The sequence below is a fragment of the Mytilus galloprovincialis genome, chromosome 11 (genome assembly GCF_965363235.1).
Source record: "Mytilus galloprovincialis chromosome 11, xbMytGall1.hap1.1, whole genome shotgun sequence".
Classification (NCBI taxonomy): Eukaryota; Metazoa; Mollusca; class Bivalvia; order Mytilida; family Mytilidae; genus Mytilus; species Mytilus galloprovincialis.
The window spans coordinates 39868785-39887447 of record NC_134848.1 but is presented as its reverse complement, the minus strand read 5'-3'; the positions used below and the strand labels follow the sequence as shown (position 1 = coordinate 39887447).

At 32.1% G+C, this 18663-nt stretch overlaps 1 protein-coding gene and 1 non-coding gene across 2 annotated transcripts in view; one reads left to right on the top strand and one right to left on the bottom strand.

Annotated features, from left to right (window-relative positions):
- Positions 1–1901: 1901 nt before the first annotated feature.
- On the bottom strand, positions 1902–2008 carry LOC143052980 (U6 spliceosomal RNA). The gene has a single exon (XR_012971319.1). It is a non-coding gene; the product is annotated as a U6 spliceosomal RNA (small nuclear RNA).
- Positions 2009–13534: 11526 nt separating this feature from the next.
- The window catches only part of LOC143052165 (NADPH oxidase 5-like), a 59014-nt gene continuing 53885 nt past the window's right edge, over positions 13535–18663 (top strand). Inside the window, exon 1 of the mRNA XM_076225122.1 lies at positions 13535–13611. Within this exon, the coding sequence (XP_076081237.1) occupies positions 13587–13611 (25 nt within the window). The 5' untranslated portion in view covers positions 13535–13586. The remainder of the gene's footprint in view (positions 13612–18663) is intronic.

Sequence of the window (18663 nt, the reverse complement as noted above, 5' to 3'; positions counted from 1 at the left end):
AAGGATAATTTCACGTCTTAATGATTATACAAAGCGTAAAGAACACCACTTCTTAAAATCACTGCAACGTTGTGGTCATTTTCGCAAATATATTGTAGACATGCTACTGAGTAACTAATCATTACATACGCATTACTGAAATTAGCAGTTATCTACTTGTACACATGCGTTGGTAAACTTTTATCAGAAGGGTTGTTTGTTTTACATTTATTATCCAAAGATTTAACGTTTATCCGATTATAGATAAAAAAATATAGAATACGAACAATGTGATGTAATGCATTTCTTCGTTCATTATAAACTCATAATAGGTACATTATTGTAATTGATTCAACTTTGTGTTTTAATTCGCCAATATCTACACGTTTTGCATAGAACTATCTTTTTTTTAAACTTGGTTAACCCGACTTGTGTTTTCCTAGTAGATGACTGGTCAACAGCGGTAAAAAAAAAACGTCTAAAAGATTAAATCATTTACAATCAAAATGGACATATGAAACAGACTTTCAAAATTGTGTGTTTAATTGTCTTAGAACACACACATGCCCTGGTTTAAAATAAAAACACGCTTTTCGAATGAAAATTTTGCATCAATAACATTTCAGATCAGCACACATTGTGTACAATTGGTAAACCTAAAACACTATACACTCTGAACAGAAACAATTTAACATCCTGTTTTTTACCAAATTGTCATATTTTCGAAACACAATTAGATGTGACAAACCTTTACTATTGACGACTATGCTGCTTTTGGACATGCACATACCATTGTGAGGTGGGGATTAACTTGTCGCTTAGATCTTAACCATAGGCCTTTTAAGGTATATCAAGTGAAAAAAGGAAAATAACAAAAATACCGAACTCCAAGAAAATTCTAAATGGAAAGTCCTTATGCAAATGACAAAATCAAGAGCTTAAACAGACTAAACGAACGGATAATTTTTATTGTCTTGTATTATGATGTGTTTAAAATACCGAGGAGGTTTGTATCGTAGGAATAAATCACCTTACTCACTTAGTAAAACCTTCCTAAATTGTTGACCCGAATGCTAACTAAATTTCGGGTTGGTTTTTTTTCGAGCGCCATTGACAAATCTTTTGTAGACGAAACCCGCGCATCTAGCGTACAAAACTTGTCTTTGGTCAGTTTTTCTTAATTACGATTAACTCACACTTATTGGTAATCATATATCTTTTAAGATTATAATCATATCATAATAAATTTGATAGTAAGAGGAAGGACACAACCTTATTTAATTGTGTACATTTTGAAACCAACAACGTGCACAGTAAATATTTATAATTCATTTCGGTTAATCAACAGCGCAAAGACGATGACGCAAGAATGGAAATAAGAAATAAAAATTTATCAAGCAGGAAAATGAGTGCACAGAACGCCATATATTACTGCCATTTTCCTATTTACACATTAAGCTCAGCCGCTGCCACTTTCCCATTTACATATTCAGCAAAGCAAACTCTGTGCTATATCTTAGTAAGTTAACAAATAAATGCATACATATCTAATTACAAATAGCAGATTATTGATAAAGATACAATGAATAATTAATGCGATTGCGAAACATGGGTGAATAAAAATTACTGCTGAAATGATGAATCTGATTCATTTATAATAGGAAACCTGTGTCGTCTTTTTCTCATCAATGATAAAAGAAAACATCGCATTTTTTGTAATGTACGGTATATCCACACAGTCCATGTAAAACAGAACTTGTCTATTATTCTTTAAATAGAACATACAAATTATTTACATGTTTTTTTTTTTTTTGTTTTGCAATTTCTATCCTAAACCAGTCCATTGAAAAGTTAGAGAGTGGGTGCAATCACTTCTGCGTTTTAATACTCAAGGAAGTCATATGAACAACAAAAATGTATAAAAAAATATGGAACGCTTCACGAATTTGCGTGTCATCCTTGCGCAGGGGCCATGCTAATCTTCTCTGTATCGTTCCAATTTTAGTATATGTACTGCCGAAGCGAGTACATGTAGTACATTAATTGAGTTGAATTTATAGGCTATATTTCACAATAGTAATATACACGTGGTACGTTATATTTGCATTTGATTCTCATAGACTTGCAATTTAAACATCTATCTGTGACTAAAACATATAATTAACAATCTGAGAAAAGAACTATACTATTAATTTTCCTCTGATATTCATAATTAAGAGAAAATGTTAAAGATATATGTGAAAATTGAGATAATAGAAAAAAGATATCTTGTAAAGGGAGGTAATATTTGAAGTTCACAGGTAATTGTCTTTGTTTTTAAAGGTGATTTTTCAACCTGAAAGATATCTCAAATATCTAACTTTATTTTAATGCCCCAATTATTGGTATTATGTTTTTTTTCGTTGCGTCCGTCCGTCGTTCGTTCGTTCGTTCGTTTGTTCGTCCGTTCGTCAGTCTGTATGTCCCGCTTCAGGTTATAGTTGTCGTGTTATTAAAAGGTCTGGTCGAGGTCGTTTTTTTATGAAGTTGAAGTCAAATCAACTTGAAAATTAGTACACATGTTCCCTGTGATATGATCTTTCCTATTTGAATGCCAAATTAGAGATTTTACCCCCATTTTCACGGTCCACAGAACATAGAAAATGATAGTGCGGATGGGGCATCCGTGTATTATAAACATACTCTTATTTGAATGATAATTTTGTTTTAGCTATTGATACATGTGATAGTATAAGGAACTGTAAGCATAACTTTTGTATTAATATTTTGGTGCATTTTGAATTTATTGGCAAACAGTCAGAGAAAACCTTTTTTAATTTGTGTTATTAACTTGTTATTTTTTATAATAAAATTGAAAATGTATTCCCGCCTATTTTCGAGTACAATTATGTATATATAACCTACCAGAGCGGGTATCTACAACACAGGCGAAGATATAATCTTCAGCTTTCTCGGATTTAAGGTAGGTAGATTTTTTTTTTATTTTGATTTAAAATGCAAAACATGAAATAAAAACTTACTATCCAATTCCAAGTGAAAATTATGCGTTATTATTTTATATAGTTTTTTTTCTGTGAGAAATAGATATTAGAATATAGATATAGGTGCAAATTGTCTCCGTTTTGAAAATTTGAACATTTTTGCAGGTAAATAATATCGAAAGCGATTATATTTTGTTTTCATTTGGATACATAAATTCTTCATTTCAAATGCTTATATACTGCCAAACGAACAGCATAATAAAGTTCGGGTTTATCTAAATTGCAATTTATAAAATATGGACATTATGTTTCTGATATCCAAGCCAGCAAGACTTTTTGATTATAGACTGAATATTTGATTCTTATAAACACGTTAAATGTGCGCATAAACTTTCGCCTTTATCTTTCTATATTATAAATCATGAATACTAGCCATCATTATTACATGACAAATTATTTCTTTTTGTAAAATGACTGTATAGAAAAAAAACTCTGATGTTCGAATGTTTTGTGTAGGGTTAAAGCATTTCTGATGAAAAAACAAAATCAGTTTTACCCCAGGTATAAAAAGCCATATTTAGGACAACTTTTCGGACATTTACATTTTTAAGTTATAATGATATTCAACTTCGCATTTGATTTCGCCCTCGAAATGTTTTGATTTTAACACCATTGCGTTCGACTGTCGTACCAAACTATAAACCTGGTATGTTCAATGAGTTTCTTGAGGCCTGTTTGCAAGGAGTGATTACACCTCCGCATCGACGGATAGAGCGAAGTTTGACTCCGGTGTTCGTCCGTCACATGACAGTTTCATTGCGTTTGTTATTCAGACACTATAAATCAGAGGTTCTGTTCTAGAAATATTTTACAAGCTTTATCGTATGACATGGTTTCAGGTTCATTGATAATCAACGGAAAACTTATTTTCTCTAAAAATAATAGCAATCTGCGTTGCAATTTACCACGAGGAGTAGCTTAACGAAATTCGTTATGTAAGTAACTTGCTACGTATAACGTAGATAAGCCTATCGTATTAAAACTTTATATATTTATTTAATGAATTTTCCCCTGTAACGTTATCCGACGTCATTATAAATGAAGCCACCACTGTCAATGAGTTTTGTTTAACTGATTTATCAACCGTTCTAGAGGTCGGTGCCTTTTTAGCTCACCTGGCCCGAAGGGTGAGCTTTTCTCATCACTTGGCGTCCGTCGTCGTCGTCCGTCGTCGTCGTCGTTAACTTTTTACATTTTGAACTTCTTCTAAAGAACCACTGAATGGAATCAAACCAAACATGGCACGAATGTTCCTTATGAGGTGCTGACCAAGTGTTGTTACTTTGTAGCCGATCCATCATCGAAGATGGCCGCCAGCGGAGGACTTAGTTTAACATAGGACCCTAAGGGAAATGCATACAAATGACTTCTTCTAGAGAACCACTGAATGGAATGAAACCAAACATGGCATGAATGTTCCTTATCAGGTGCTGACCAAGTGTTGCTGCTTTGTAGCGGATCCATCATCCAAGATGGCCGCCATAGGGGGACTTAGATTAACATAGGACCCTATGGGAAATGCATACAAATGACTTCTTCTAGAGAACTACTGAATGGAATGAAACCAAACATGGCATGAATGTTCCTTGTGTGGTGCTGACCAAGTGTTGTTACTTTGTAGCCGATCCATCATCCACGATGGCCGCCAGTGGGGGGGCTTAGTTTAACATAGGACCCTATGGGAAATTCATACAAATGACTTCTTTTAAAGAACCACTGAAAGGAATGAAACCAAACATGGCATATATGTTCCTTGTGAGATGCTGACCAAGTGTTGTTACTTTGTAGCTGATGCATCATCCAAGATGGCCGCCAGCAGGGGGACTTAGTTTAACATAGGACCCTATGGGAAATGCATACAAATGACATCTTTTAGACTACCATTGAAAGGAATGAAACCAAAGATAGCATGAATGATCCTAATGAGATGCTGACCAAGTGTTGTTACTTTGTCCCTGATCCATCATCCAAGATGGCTGCCAGCGGGGGGCTTAGTTTAACACAGGACCCTATGGATAATGCATACACAAGTCTTCTTCTAGAGAACCAAGGAATTGAATGAAATCAAACATAGCACGAATAATTATTTCCTTATGAGGTGCTGGCCAAGTGTTGTTACTTTGTAGTCAAATTTTATCTGTTTTTATATGATTTCAAAAACCCAAGCAGAGCCAGGTGAGCGATACAGGCTCTTGAGAGCCTCTAGTTATACTCACCGTGGTTGAGGTTTGTGATATTTCATAACCGCCGCTTTTTGTAGAAGGTATGCAATGCTTATTGTTATCAGAACTATTTAAGAAATGATAAGAATAAACAATTTGAAATGTTTACATCGAAAAGCAGTGATGTGTTAAACAGGTTTTCCATATTTTGTGGATTTTTTTCGGTGTACTCTAAATTATATAATTTTTGTGAACACTCTCTTTGGCACCTGCCCGGAGTATCAACTAAAGTTATGGTATAATTTACATAATACCGAACAGATATAAAAAAAAAATGAAATGTCTTTATGATATTCAAAAAATGAAATGGTCATTTTTATAAATTTCCTGCTTACAAAACTTTGAATTTTTTCGAAAAACTAAGGATTTTCTTATCCCAGGCATAAATTACCTTAGCAGTTTTTGGCACAACTTTTTTGAATTTTGGATCCTCAATGCTCTTCATCTGTATACTTGTTTGGCTTTATAAATATTTTGATATGAGCGTCACTGATGAGTCTTATGTAGACGAAACGCGCGTCTGGCGTACTAAATTATAATCCTTGTACATTTGATTACTATTTAACTTATATATATATTACAAACGCGTACAGACCAAGTGTGACACTCTCGTATCACTTTTCTAGTGGATAACAAAAACTAAAATATATCAAAAACACCGAAATCCAAGGAAAATATAAATGGTGAGGTCTCTTTTAAAAAAGGCAAAATCAAAAACCCAAACACATCAAACGAAGGGAAAACAACTGTCATATTTCTGACTTGGTGCAGGCAGGCATTTATTATTTGTATGTAGAAAAAAGTGGTTAAAGAAATTAGAGAGGCTTGCAATACGTAAGCAGGCTTCTTGTTATCATGCGCTGTAGTGTAATGTGTGTTAGAACGTTACATGTCCTATCTGACGAAATCTTAAAACGGTAGTATCTATTGCTAACATTTGAAGTTATTTTACTTAGTTCACATCCGTATTTATAGTTTGGAAACAATAAACACAGACAACTGAAAAAGCATACTTATGTTCGTGACAGATGCCTCTAATGGATTATAATCTTCTTACTCTTCCGGAGCACCTAAAATATAACCTCGTTGTTTTGACGGGTTTCGTATTGCTCATTCTGTAGTTTACTATGTATTGTTTTGTGGACTGATTTCTTTTTTTGCCGGTTTTCATAAACTCGTTTTTTCAAACAGAGGCGAAGAATAACACTGGGACATCCATAATCATAAGTCGAAATTAAACTGCAACGCCATGAATAAAACAAAAAACAACTGAATCAAAAAACCCATAGAAAACCAAATACTAACCACGGAAATTTTGGAGCTGATCCATATATCCATATGTGTGATCCAGTCCAAATCATATTCAAAAACTGACATGAAACCGGAAAACTCGTATTTTTATTATCAAATATACAATTTTGTCATGATTGTTGTTGTGATAAAACAAAATAAAGAATACTTGAACTACGTAACACATACAAGACTGGAACTAGATAGTTCTGGCATCATTTAAGGTGGTACAAAACACTACAGGTAGATAACGCTGTAAAAAACAGCTGGGCGTTTTTATCACATTTTATTGTTGAGGAAATTTTAAGCTTCTCAAATATTTGGTTTTTGTCAAAATCCTATATATCCAATGTTTTTTGTCAAAAAAAAAGTGCGGTTCAAGTTTTTTGAATTTTATATTGTTCTTAAAGTGTCAAAGTAAATATCTTGTCAAAGTAACTAGTCAAACAATGTACAATGTAAGTCTAGGTGTTTGATACCACCTTTACCAGTACAACACAATATATCATAAAGAAAGCCTGCACAAATTCAATTGTATGACATTCATTTACCAAAATAGTAAATATCTTCTAATGAATATATTTCTGTGTCCACTAAACTGAAAAACATATATGAAATAATTTAAAAATTACATTGTATGATAACTATTTTTCTGAATGCTTGATTTGAAAATTAGAAACTCATACAAATGATCTGTTTGTTATTAAACTAGTATTCATAAACGACCAACTCAATATTTATTTTTTTTCCATAACTGATGAATAATTTCAAAAGTGATTTTACACTTTAATTGCATTAAATTGTTTACGCTGAAGTACAATAATATAGTTATATACAGATTTAGATTATTACAAGCAACTTTGAAGTTTTTCATATCCCAAGAACAGATTAACTTAGCCGTATTTGGCACAACTTTTTGGAATTAAAGGTCATCAATGCTCTTCAACTTAGTACTCGTTTGTCTTTATAACTATTTTGATCTGAACGTCACTAGTGAATCTTATGTAGACGAAACGCGCGTCTGGTGTATTAAATATAATCCTGGTACCTTTGATAACTATTTCAAAGAAGAGCTCACGTGTAAATTGAAATTTGTTGTAATTAACTTCAAAATAATCTTTAAAAAAGAAGTAAACATTAATTTTGTTATAATGGGCAAAAGAAATTATCTTGAACTATAAATAAATCAAACTTAAAATTATAAAAACTAGGCAGGAAATACGGTTACGGCATCAGCAGTGTATTATTAAGTGTGTAGACATTCCGCCAATTTCATAAGTTAAAAGTAGAAACATCGAGTTTTGAACCTCCATTGGAAGATAGAATATCTGTGATGTGTGTTTACACAATGTATTGTAACTGATTTATCGCGTCAACCAATTATGTATGTATGGGTTGTTTGCTTAATTTTGTAAGAAGTATAAACAACTGTCATCCGTATCGGGATACAATGCATAGCAATTTGACTGAGCACAGTTAACCGAATTTGAAAATATGTGTTAAAAGATTATAAAATTAAATCTTCATGAAATAATTTGAATTAAAAATCATAAGAAATCACTCAGTTATCTTTCTTACTGTGAGAACAGAACGTCCACATAAAATGTCAGACATTAAGCTGCAATATACCTGACGACCTCAAACGTTCAAAAAACGATGAGCACATATAAAGACGTTCGACGTGTTGGGAATGCAAATATCCGCTATTATCTTTGAAAATACTATACCTAAGGCAGAATCAAAACTAATTAGTCAAAGAGAGGGCGACAGAGAGCTGTCCTCCAAGTTGTAAAGTAATTTAATTTTGGATGTAGCGCGTCTTCTGATTGCCTGGCGATGTTTTGTCTACCATCTAATATACATAATGTTGTCATTTGACCGTGACGCCATCAACGTTTTTCAAATTTACTCCGGTTTAAAATTGAATTTAGAATTAAATTATAATGAAGCACTGTAATATTGTTTCTGTCTATTCGAAATAACATAAAAATGGGGTGCACACTTTTAAATAACCAGTTACGCGGATTATTCAGTGTGCACCACATTTTTATGTCATTTCTTATACATTGTAGACTTAAAGAAAGAAATGCATGGTTAAGGACAAATACGATATTACATTACGGCAGATTTTCATCAGAGTGTGGATGGCCAAATGAAAAAAAAATGTGGGCACTGATATTTTAAAATCTATTTATTGAGTTTCATAATAACATGTATCATAATACGGCTTTTTCAGACTCCAAATTGAAACAACATATATCTTGGAAATACGCTATAGTAATGACACCAAATATGTCATTCACGTATAAATCATTACCTGGACAAGAAATTATACAATTTATCAAATATACATTCCTCTTAGAGAAATGTAAACGATAAGAAACTACGATTTCATACGAAATCCAATTGGGGACGCAGTGAGAAAAAACACTTGTTTATGGCCAAAATCGGCTATCGAAATTTCTGAAAATTAGAAAAAAATCCCTTTTATCAAAGTATGGAAATAACTTTAAAAATTGTTCTTCTATTTTTAAGATTAAGATTTAAATATTTAAGAAGTCAAGGTATGAGATTAAAGTCAAGATTTTGATACACCAAAATACTACCAAATGCTTTTAAGCGATTTCTATATCATGTATCGTATTTCACATACAACCCCGGTACTCACTTTATTAATGCACTTTTAAATTCGACATTTTATAAAATAAATGTTATTTGCTTTATGTCTTAGAGGGATTAAGGATTAGCTAGGTATACCTTTGCAAATGATATTTTCATGTCTATAACCGCTGTCATGTCAACTGATCGGGCGGAGCTTACGTTTTAATTTGTATAGGGACAGTCTATTTGAAGATGTGTGTGATAAGGATGATTGCCGTTATAATTATTACTGATTTCTAATCACCTATCAGTGTCACCTAGGGAATTTACAAAACAATGAGTCGACACTTCATTGATGAGTTTATCCTAAAACACCTATCTATAGATGGACTGGTTTATTATGAGCGAACCGGTTAAACTCCGCCCAGTCAAGTGAAATAAATCGAGTAATACCAGGTGTCACATTCGTCTCAAGGATATCCGATGTAACTGTATTTGATCAATGTTTTGATAAAAATTAATAATGAAAATTAATACATGTGATTTTACTAATTAAATGTATTTCAAACATATAAAAAGTATTTAAATTCAAATCAAAATAGATATTGAAATGCTTGAAATTGGTAATTTTTTTAAAATAAATAGACAGATGTCAAACAGAATTTAATTCATTATAGTAAAAGTTACTAATAGCAGTATGTTTAACGTATAAAAAAGTATTTAAATTCAAATAAAAATTAATAATGAAATGTTTGATACTGGTCATTTCTTAAATAAATAAATAGGTGTCAAGAGGGACCGCGAAGAGAAATCCGAATGAAATGAGACAAAAACAATTACATCACCTTTCACCCAACATATATATTTTGTATTGCAAACGCATAGTTGTATAACCGAATTTTTAATAGTTGTCTTAATTGATTGCTGCCAAAAAATTGAACTCCGAGGAAAATTCAATAAACTCCCCAATCAAATGACACAAGCAGAAGCTCAATCACATCAAAAGATTGGATAACAACTGTCAAACTCCTGACTAGTACAGGCATTTTCTTATGTTGAAAATGTTGGATTCAATAAGGTTTTATAGCTATCTAAACCTCTCACTTTTAATGGCAGTCGCATAGAATACCATTATATTGACAACGATGAGTGAACAAAACAGACGAAATAGGTGAAAATGTCAAAAACTGGGATACAACAGTCAACATTGTGGTATAACCTTAATCACTATAAAAACAAACAAATATGTAACAAAGAAGCTAACTTATTCTTGTATTTACTACTAACAGTTATTCTTTATACATTGGCACCCATTATTCTCTAGTCTTAAATGGCAATTGTTATATTATAGTTCGTTTCTCTGTATGTTACATTTTAGTGTTGTGTTTCTGGTTTTTTTTTTTTTCTTAGTTCTCCTCTTATATTTGATATGTTTCCCTCAGTTTTAGTTTGAAACCCGGATTTGTTTTTTTCTCAATCGATTTATGAATGTCGAACAGCGGTATACTACTGTTGCCTTTACTTTACATGTATTGCTAATTATTTTCTTTTCATTATTTTCTCTGCCAATTATTCTCTATTCTATAAACCCAAGCCAGTTCTTCAAATATCGCATAACTGGTCACTTTCACTAAAGAAAGAATGTTTGTATTTGATCAACATATTATGTACTTAAATATTTCAAAAATAATACAAGTAAATCGTGCAGATGACATCCGATTATAAATTCCCAAGGTGTTTTATAACTGTATATTTTCTTTCAGTGGTCAGCCCTTTAAATATATGTGTTATTTTAAACAATTATGGATTTTAACGGTTTAACTGTATAGTTTAACGACAAACTGACCAAAATAAACAGGAAACAAAACTTTATCAATTATAATAGTAATGTCAAAAGAATTAAAATATCAAAATACGGATAAACTTAAAAGTAAATATTTAAAATAAAATACTTTAACAGATTAGTAAAAGGGTTCAAACCCCGCACATGACAGATGTGTTTGACTCCAATCTAAATTCACTAGGATTGCCATTTACTTGCCCAAATTGGATGCTTTTATCCGGGCCCTCCATCAGGGTGGATCTCTCTAGGGACTCCGGCTGCCTCCACCAGCTGAAGCCGGAATTTTCGATATCCATTTAGTTATAAAAAACATATGCATAGTTTGTTTTCAATTTGCGGTTTCATGTGACATTAAGTTAGATTCTCTGTTTTTCACAATCCAAGGTGGCAAAAGACACCCATAGCACCGACCGTGCAAGGGCTGTATAGGCAGTCAAGGTCGTTAAAAACTTCCATTTGTTTGCGCATACCACCTCAAGTACCACGTTATTTTCTATTCTTTAAATTTAAACACCCAATTATTCTCTATTCTTGAATTGTGTGCCTACTTTTCACTTTTCTTTATAGCTCCCCCCTTTATTCTGCAATTTTTTGCTCATTATTCTCTACTCCCATCCAGACCCTCATACGTTATTTAGGATATAACTGTATTGTATGTTAAGCTCCGACGGCATCAATTGGGGGTTTGATGGTCGCAAATTAAGTTTACTGGCGACGCGTTAGCGGAGACAGTAAACGGGTATTTGCGACCATCAAATCCCCAATTTATGCCGTCGGAGCTTAAAATACAATATTGTTATCTCCATTCTAATGAAACTGACAGAAAACAACGTTAAAACATGTAATTAAAATCTGGCATATGCCTTCTGCGCTTGCGTGTACGTCCCATAGCATCAATTGTCAATTGATGCCATGTACAAAAGTGACGTAATCCAATCAAAATGAACGTTACAAACGTTGTTGCATTAGAATGTCAAGATATTGAAGTTGGTCACACGAATGAAAGTTTCCAAAGCTATGAAATTTAATATTCTGCACAATAGTGTTTCCATCACCTCTGAACTTTCAATATGAAATTAAATAGCGTACGTATGAAAAATTAACAATTGCATGATTGTATATGTGATGTAGATATTGCATGTTTAGTCATGAATGAAACTTATTAATACTTTAAAAACTTATCATACTTTATCTACCTTTTTTTTTAAAAGAAACATGTTCATACCTTTTCAATTAGGAATGAAACTTCAGATTATAAAGAAGTAATTATTTACATAGGCCAGAATGAAAGCTATTTTGGGTTCTGCGTTTTCACTTGTACAACAACAAGAAATCCATTGAAAAAAATGTCTTTGTGTGATAAAACTACAAAACACATACAGTGCTGTAGTTCTTTTCTTTATTTTTAAAAATTGCGTTTTTAAGGATACTTTCTGATTCCGAAATTTTTGAAGACGTATTAATGAAAATCACCCTTTACTTTTTTTTTTTTCGAATTTTTCAAATTTTTCGATATTACTAAACTTCTAGCCGACATTCTGTTTTCTTTTCTAATACCAGGGCAGCAGACAATAAATTATCTTAATGTCTTTAACATTTTAGTCTCTTACTATATTGGTGCTGCTGTACATTGCATAAAAATACCATTGAAAGGCAATCATTTAAAATAGATATGTAGCAGTAATGATATTTAACGTATAAAACTCATTTTTTTCCGTCTTCGTGAAAACGACTCCAATACTGCTGTATGGCTTTTGCACATTATTAAAGACCATATGGTGATCTATACTTGCTAACTTCTACGTCATTTGGCTAGCATACCACTTCTTTTATTTTAATGTTAGTTGAACATTATTCTTAATGAGTTATTGATAATAAACTGTTTGGTTTTCAATGTTTGGCTTAAGCTAATTACATTTATTATCAAAATTTTAAAAACAATCGTAATTTTAAGAATATCAATCAATGGTATGTGTTCTGCGAGAGGTTAAGTTATATGTTGTAGGAAACATATGCTATGTTTAACCAGTTGATATTAAAATAAGAAGATGTGGTAAGATTGCCAATGAAATTACTCTGCACAAGAGACCAAAATGACAAAAAATTAACAAGCATATGCCACCGTATGGCCTTCAACAATAGAATAAATTCACTTCCCTTTGAAACAATTTGTTATTTTCCACCGAAGAAATTTACTAGAATCACACACTGAATTTATCCCCCCTTTTCCAAAAAAAATTAAAAAATAATATAAAACAAAAACTAACAAACCAACCCTGGAATGTAAAAGTTATCTTCTGTTTTTTTTTTTTTTTTTTATGTTTCACGGTCATTTGTGTACTGTTAATATATAAGTCATTTTAAGTGTGGTAATCGATTAAGAATAGTCCTTGTTTGACCACTAGAAACTGACTTTTTAGTCAATAATATCTATTGATCATAGTCTTTTAGGTTTTTCATGTTTGTCTTAAGCTAATACTTAATTAACATAATATTTTAAATTAGAAAAAGTCTTAAGTTACTACATAAACTTTAGTTATATACTGCAGAGGAAGTATATGTTTGGTAAAATGAAAAACGCGTTCTCTTAGATTAATTTTCGTTTCAAGCATGAATATGTCATCTGAAGATGAAGGTAGGATTTCTATTTTTATCATACTTTTTAAAATTGGCTAGACAAAAAAAAACTGATAGCTTCAATACTACATGTACATGTCTTCGTGCAAAACTACCTTTTTAAAAACTGGGAAAATAGACTGTTTTATTATCCAGCTCTGGATGTGGCCTACAGAAAACGGAATAATGAGAATGGGGTGTGTGTGTGGGGGTGGGGGTCAATTTAGAAAAAATAATTAAAATAAAAGTTCAATAAAAATAATAAGATACGAGAATAATGCTGTGCTAAAATATAAAGAATAAATGTAATAGGGTGCTAAAATATAGAGAATGGATCACAGTAGGGAGCTAAAATCGACTTTAATATTAGGTGCTAAAATAAAAAGAAATGGAGTTTTATATTTGGTGCTAAAACATAAAGAATTGTGTATAAAAGGGTACAAAAATATAAAGCATAGAGAATAATGGGTCACTAAGATAATTATATAGAAAAAGAATAAAGTAAGGAAAAAAGTTAAATCACAAAAATACTGAACTCCAAGGAAAATTCAAAAACGGAAAGTCCCTAATCAAATGAAGTATCTGCACACCAGACACTCAATTGTCTTACACTAAAGGAAGTAAAATGCGGATTCCACTAATTTAAATCTTAACTCTTTATCATCATATTCGATTAATATAAGATTTGATGCATTAGTATATTTTATGAGTTCGTATATTATCATGTATGAGGCACATTTAATAAAAACACCGCATATTTAAATGTACTTATTCCCCTGCATATCTTTTCGGTTTCGGTTTTCTATCATCCTTGGAACTAAAGAATAAATTATGTATTTAATATTTTAAAGGTACGTTTCACTAATTCTAATTGACGTATGAATTGATTAAAGTTAACATATAAATATTAATAATTTGTCAACATATTATAAATTTCATACATGATATTTAAATTAAACTGAATTGAAAAGAAATGCAACTCGATAATTTCACGCAAAATCACGAATCGTCAACGGTCCATTAGTTTTCACAATACATACAGTAGATGATCTGTAATGAACTCATCTTTTAATTGGTATCTGTTTATTCAACGAATCAAATTTCCGTGTGAAATAGTCGAAAAACTGTCATATCAGTTTATCCAGGTGGGGTTCGTGTTGGTTAGTCTTTTGTTTTCCATGTTGTGTCTTGTGTACTTTTGTTCGTCTGTCTGTCTTTTTTTTCGAAAGAGACCCAATATAAATATAAAAAAAAAACAAAAAAAAAAAAACAAATGACGTCTGGTTATCACCACTACAGGTGTCTATTGTGATATTACTATTTTGTGTCTTCTGTTTATCGGGACTGCCTCGCACAAGTTAGCTCTTTAGTCCGGAAAAGGACGACATATTGACTAGCCACAAAACCAGTTTCAATCCACCATTGTTTTCATAAAATGTCCTGTACCAAGTCAGAAAAATGGCCATTGTTATATTACAGTTCGTTCTGTGTGTGTTGCATTTTACTGTTGTGTTTTTGTTGTGTCGTGGTTCTCTTCTTGTATATGATGTGTTCCCCACAGTTTAAGTTTGTAACCCTGATCGTTTTTTTTTTCTCAATCGATTTATGAATTTCGAACAACGTTATACTACTGTTGCCTTTATTTAGCAATTATATATTGAGTTAGTTGTCGTCTCGACCGTGGCTTTTATTAAAATTGAATGAAGTAAAGAATGTAGTGCAGTTAATTCGTCGTTTCTTGGTTCTCACAGTAACCCCCAGCATAGTGTTATATACCCCTATCTGGTATTCTAGTTACCAGAAATGTGGGATATAATGTATCCTGTTAAGTGCTAATATTCGGGACTGTATGCTTTAAATATGCTTTTCGGTGGCGAACAGTTAGTGTCGTCTGCTATACATGTGGTTGTTTGATGGCAGTAGAATTTTGACAAAGCGTGCTTTCAATCTTATGGTACCCCATACAACAAAAGAATTGAAGCCCACGGCTCTACGTCAAGTACACGACACCATGCAAAACGTTTACCTGGTAATACCCAACTGTCTCAAATAGTTAAGTTTAGCAGAAATACTCATGGATCTGCTGGTAAAGCCGAGATCATCAAAATATATAAAAAAAAACTCTGGATTCCACAACAGGTCCGAAATGACAAATAAAACACTCTAAAACAACGGACATCACTAAAGAATGATCCAAATAAGAATAGACACACACACATACATACACATGTGTATTATCTCTCGACCCTTAATGTCTTGTAAAATATTAGTTATCAAATCGGACGGACCAAATCAGGTTAACAATCATACGTGTAATCTTCACATTCTGATTGTTTTTAACTCGCTCATGTTAAAATCTGTTCCGAATATAATTTTCTTCTACATATATAACAGACCCTAACAATGAATAAAATTGATAGCTTATACATACGAGGTAAATGCAGACCAGACGATGTTTAAACAAAAAAAAGCAAAATAAAATTGAGAATGGAAACAGGGAATGTTTGAAAGAGACAGTAGTGTTTAAAATGGCATTAATCAATAAACAGTAAAATGAACCAATTAGCATGATCAGCAGTTGCTACTGACTGTGTAGTTAAAAAAACAACAACTCTGAAGTGCTTTTGGCATGTGAATATCGATCAGTGACAATTGAGTCTGTTCTTCTTTTCCTTCAAGACTTATTGTTTTTATTCTGTCAAACATGTTTGTTCTTTAGAATAAACGTTGAAGGTTTATTCAAAAACACGTGGGGTGTTGATAGATATTTGATATAATATGTCAAACACTGATTTCTTGTTTGATTTCAATTTGGTAGAAAAATACGAGAGACTAAAACTAAAAATTTAAATCCTTACACAGAATTATTAACACATGATTAAATGGAAAATTGAAGATACATAATAATTTAAATTTAAATCAAAATATGATTTTTAAATGTGCACGAGTCACTAGACACAAAATCGACACTTATTCTAATCTTTTAAAAAAATAATTTAGTAGTGATCTACCTCTTATCTTTTACTATACTAAAATGAATATTCTGACACACATTTTTGTACTTTCTACTTGGATTTTAGTAATTCTTGTGGCCAATTCGGTACCACAATATATTATTTGAGGACAATATTGAATATTTTTGGAAATGAGAAAATAATATCTTGGTAAGTTCCATAAAATTATTTTCAGTTATTATGACTGATATCTAAAAGAAAAAAAAACAACAGTGGTGCTTAATTTAATTTTTTAATTTGGTTTAATTTAATTTCAACATTGTATATCACCATCTCCATTCGGTAGTGTAGTGCCTTGGTGGTTTCGTTTTCCTACAGAAGGTCGGTGTTTGTTGGGTTTTTTTTCGGGGATTCAGGATTCCTCTACCAATAAAAACGCCGCCCAGAAATAAAACATGTGTTGAAAGTGGCGTTAAATACCAATCACTAAATCAATCGTTGATCTCGTGGTATTGTGTTCGGGCGTCGTAGGTTCGAACCCCACTCAACCCAAAGGCTTTTAAATTATAATTTGCTGCTTTTCCGCTTAGCACGCGGCATTTAGGAGTAAAAACAAAGACTGGTCGGGTCGGAGTCAAAATCACGAGTCCGGGGTAACTTGTCTTTATGCGGAATGTTACTTTGAGAACTAGAACGTCGAAATTCAGGCTTAGTGTGTTGTTCTAGAACAAAACAGGATAGTTAGTCATACTACATTAACATGTTTTCGTCCTAAATTTGCATAATAATTTACCACTGGACGCTAAGCAGCCATCGCTTATCATCATCATTCATAAGTAAAACCAGTCAGATTGAAAATGCCAATGCTTGAAATTAAACGGTATAATACACAAGCAGTGACGAATCCAGAAATTTTCATAAGGGGTGGGGTGGGGTTTGATTGACTGAATAAGAGGAGTCCCCTCTTGTCGTGATTTTTTCTTATACAACCAACATTTTTTTCCCCTAAAAAGAGGGGTGTCCCCAACTGCAAACCGATTTTATTATATATAATTTGGATTAGAATAGGAAGTGTGAAAGTGCACTAAGTCGATAGAAGGCCCCGAATGTTGGGACTTATCAAATCATTTTTCTCATCAATACAAAATAAAAGTATATAATTATCTTTTTCCAAGGAAAATATATTTTTTTCTGATATTCGTGTTTTTTCTCGTTCTCTAAATGGCAAGTATCTTTACACAGCAGTTGTGTATGAATCAATATGTGTATCTCTTACTCATGTACAAGACATCGAAACATACTAGGACAAAACATGTTTTATGAAACGTATGGGAAGAGATTAATGATATTATGATATTGAAATATGTCAACAAAAAAATCTAAATAGGATATATCAACACAGACTTAAACAATAGAAAGAAACTTCTGGGTAAAAAATTATGTTGAACTTTGGGAAAAAAGAATGTGAAAGTCTTTCCACAATACGAAAATAAAGGTTGAAATAAATAAGAGACCCACGTTCTTAAACTGTATGAACATGGGAATAATATGACGAAAACAGGTGTACTGGATTAATAATAAATGTATAACAATGATTTGCATAAGGAAATAAATTAAGGAATAGCAAATAATACAATAAATAAACACTGTACAGTGTGTGTTGCGTGACTTACAGGTATTTGCGAAATAGATATTCTTTTTTGAACATGTTTTTAAAAATGACTTTCTGTTTGACTTTTAATAAATAATGTTGTTACATACATGTAATAAGGTGCGATAAAAAGTTTTTATTTCAAGTGATGAATCGATAAAAGTTGTACAAACTAAAATAACATATAATGACAATGAGAAAATTATGACACAATTGATATATTGTTTTCTATTAAAGGACTTAACCCGGATAGTCCGGTCTTTCTCTGTAATTGGTCTCTCCTGTTCTGAAAAAAAAACAAAGTCAATCGGCAGTACTAGGGTGACTCCGTTAGATGAGGTACGGAATCGGCCGGGTTATGGCGAATGCAATATAGTGTGTCAACCAATGCTGTACAAAAATGTACCAGATTTTAGTTTATTAAATAAAAAACAGAAAAGGTTGGAAAAAGTGAATGAAGCAATGC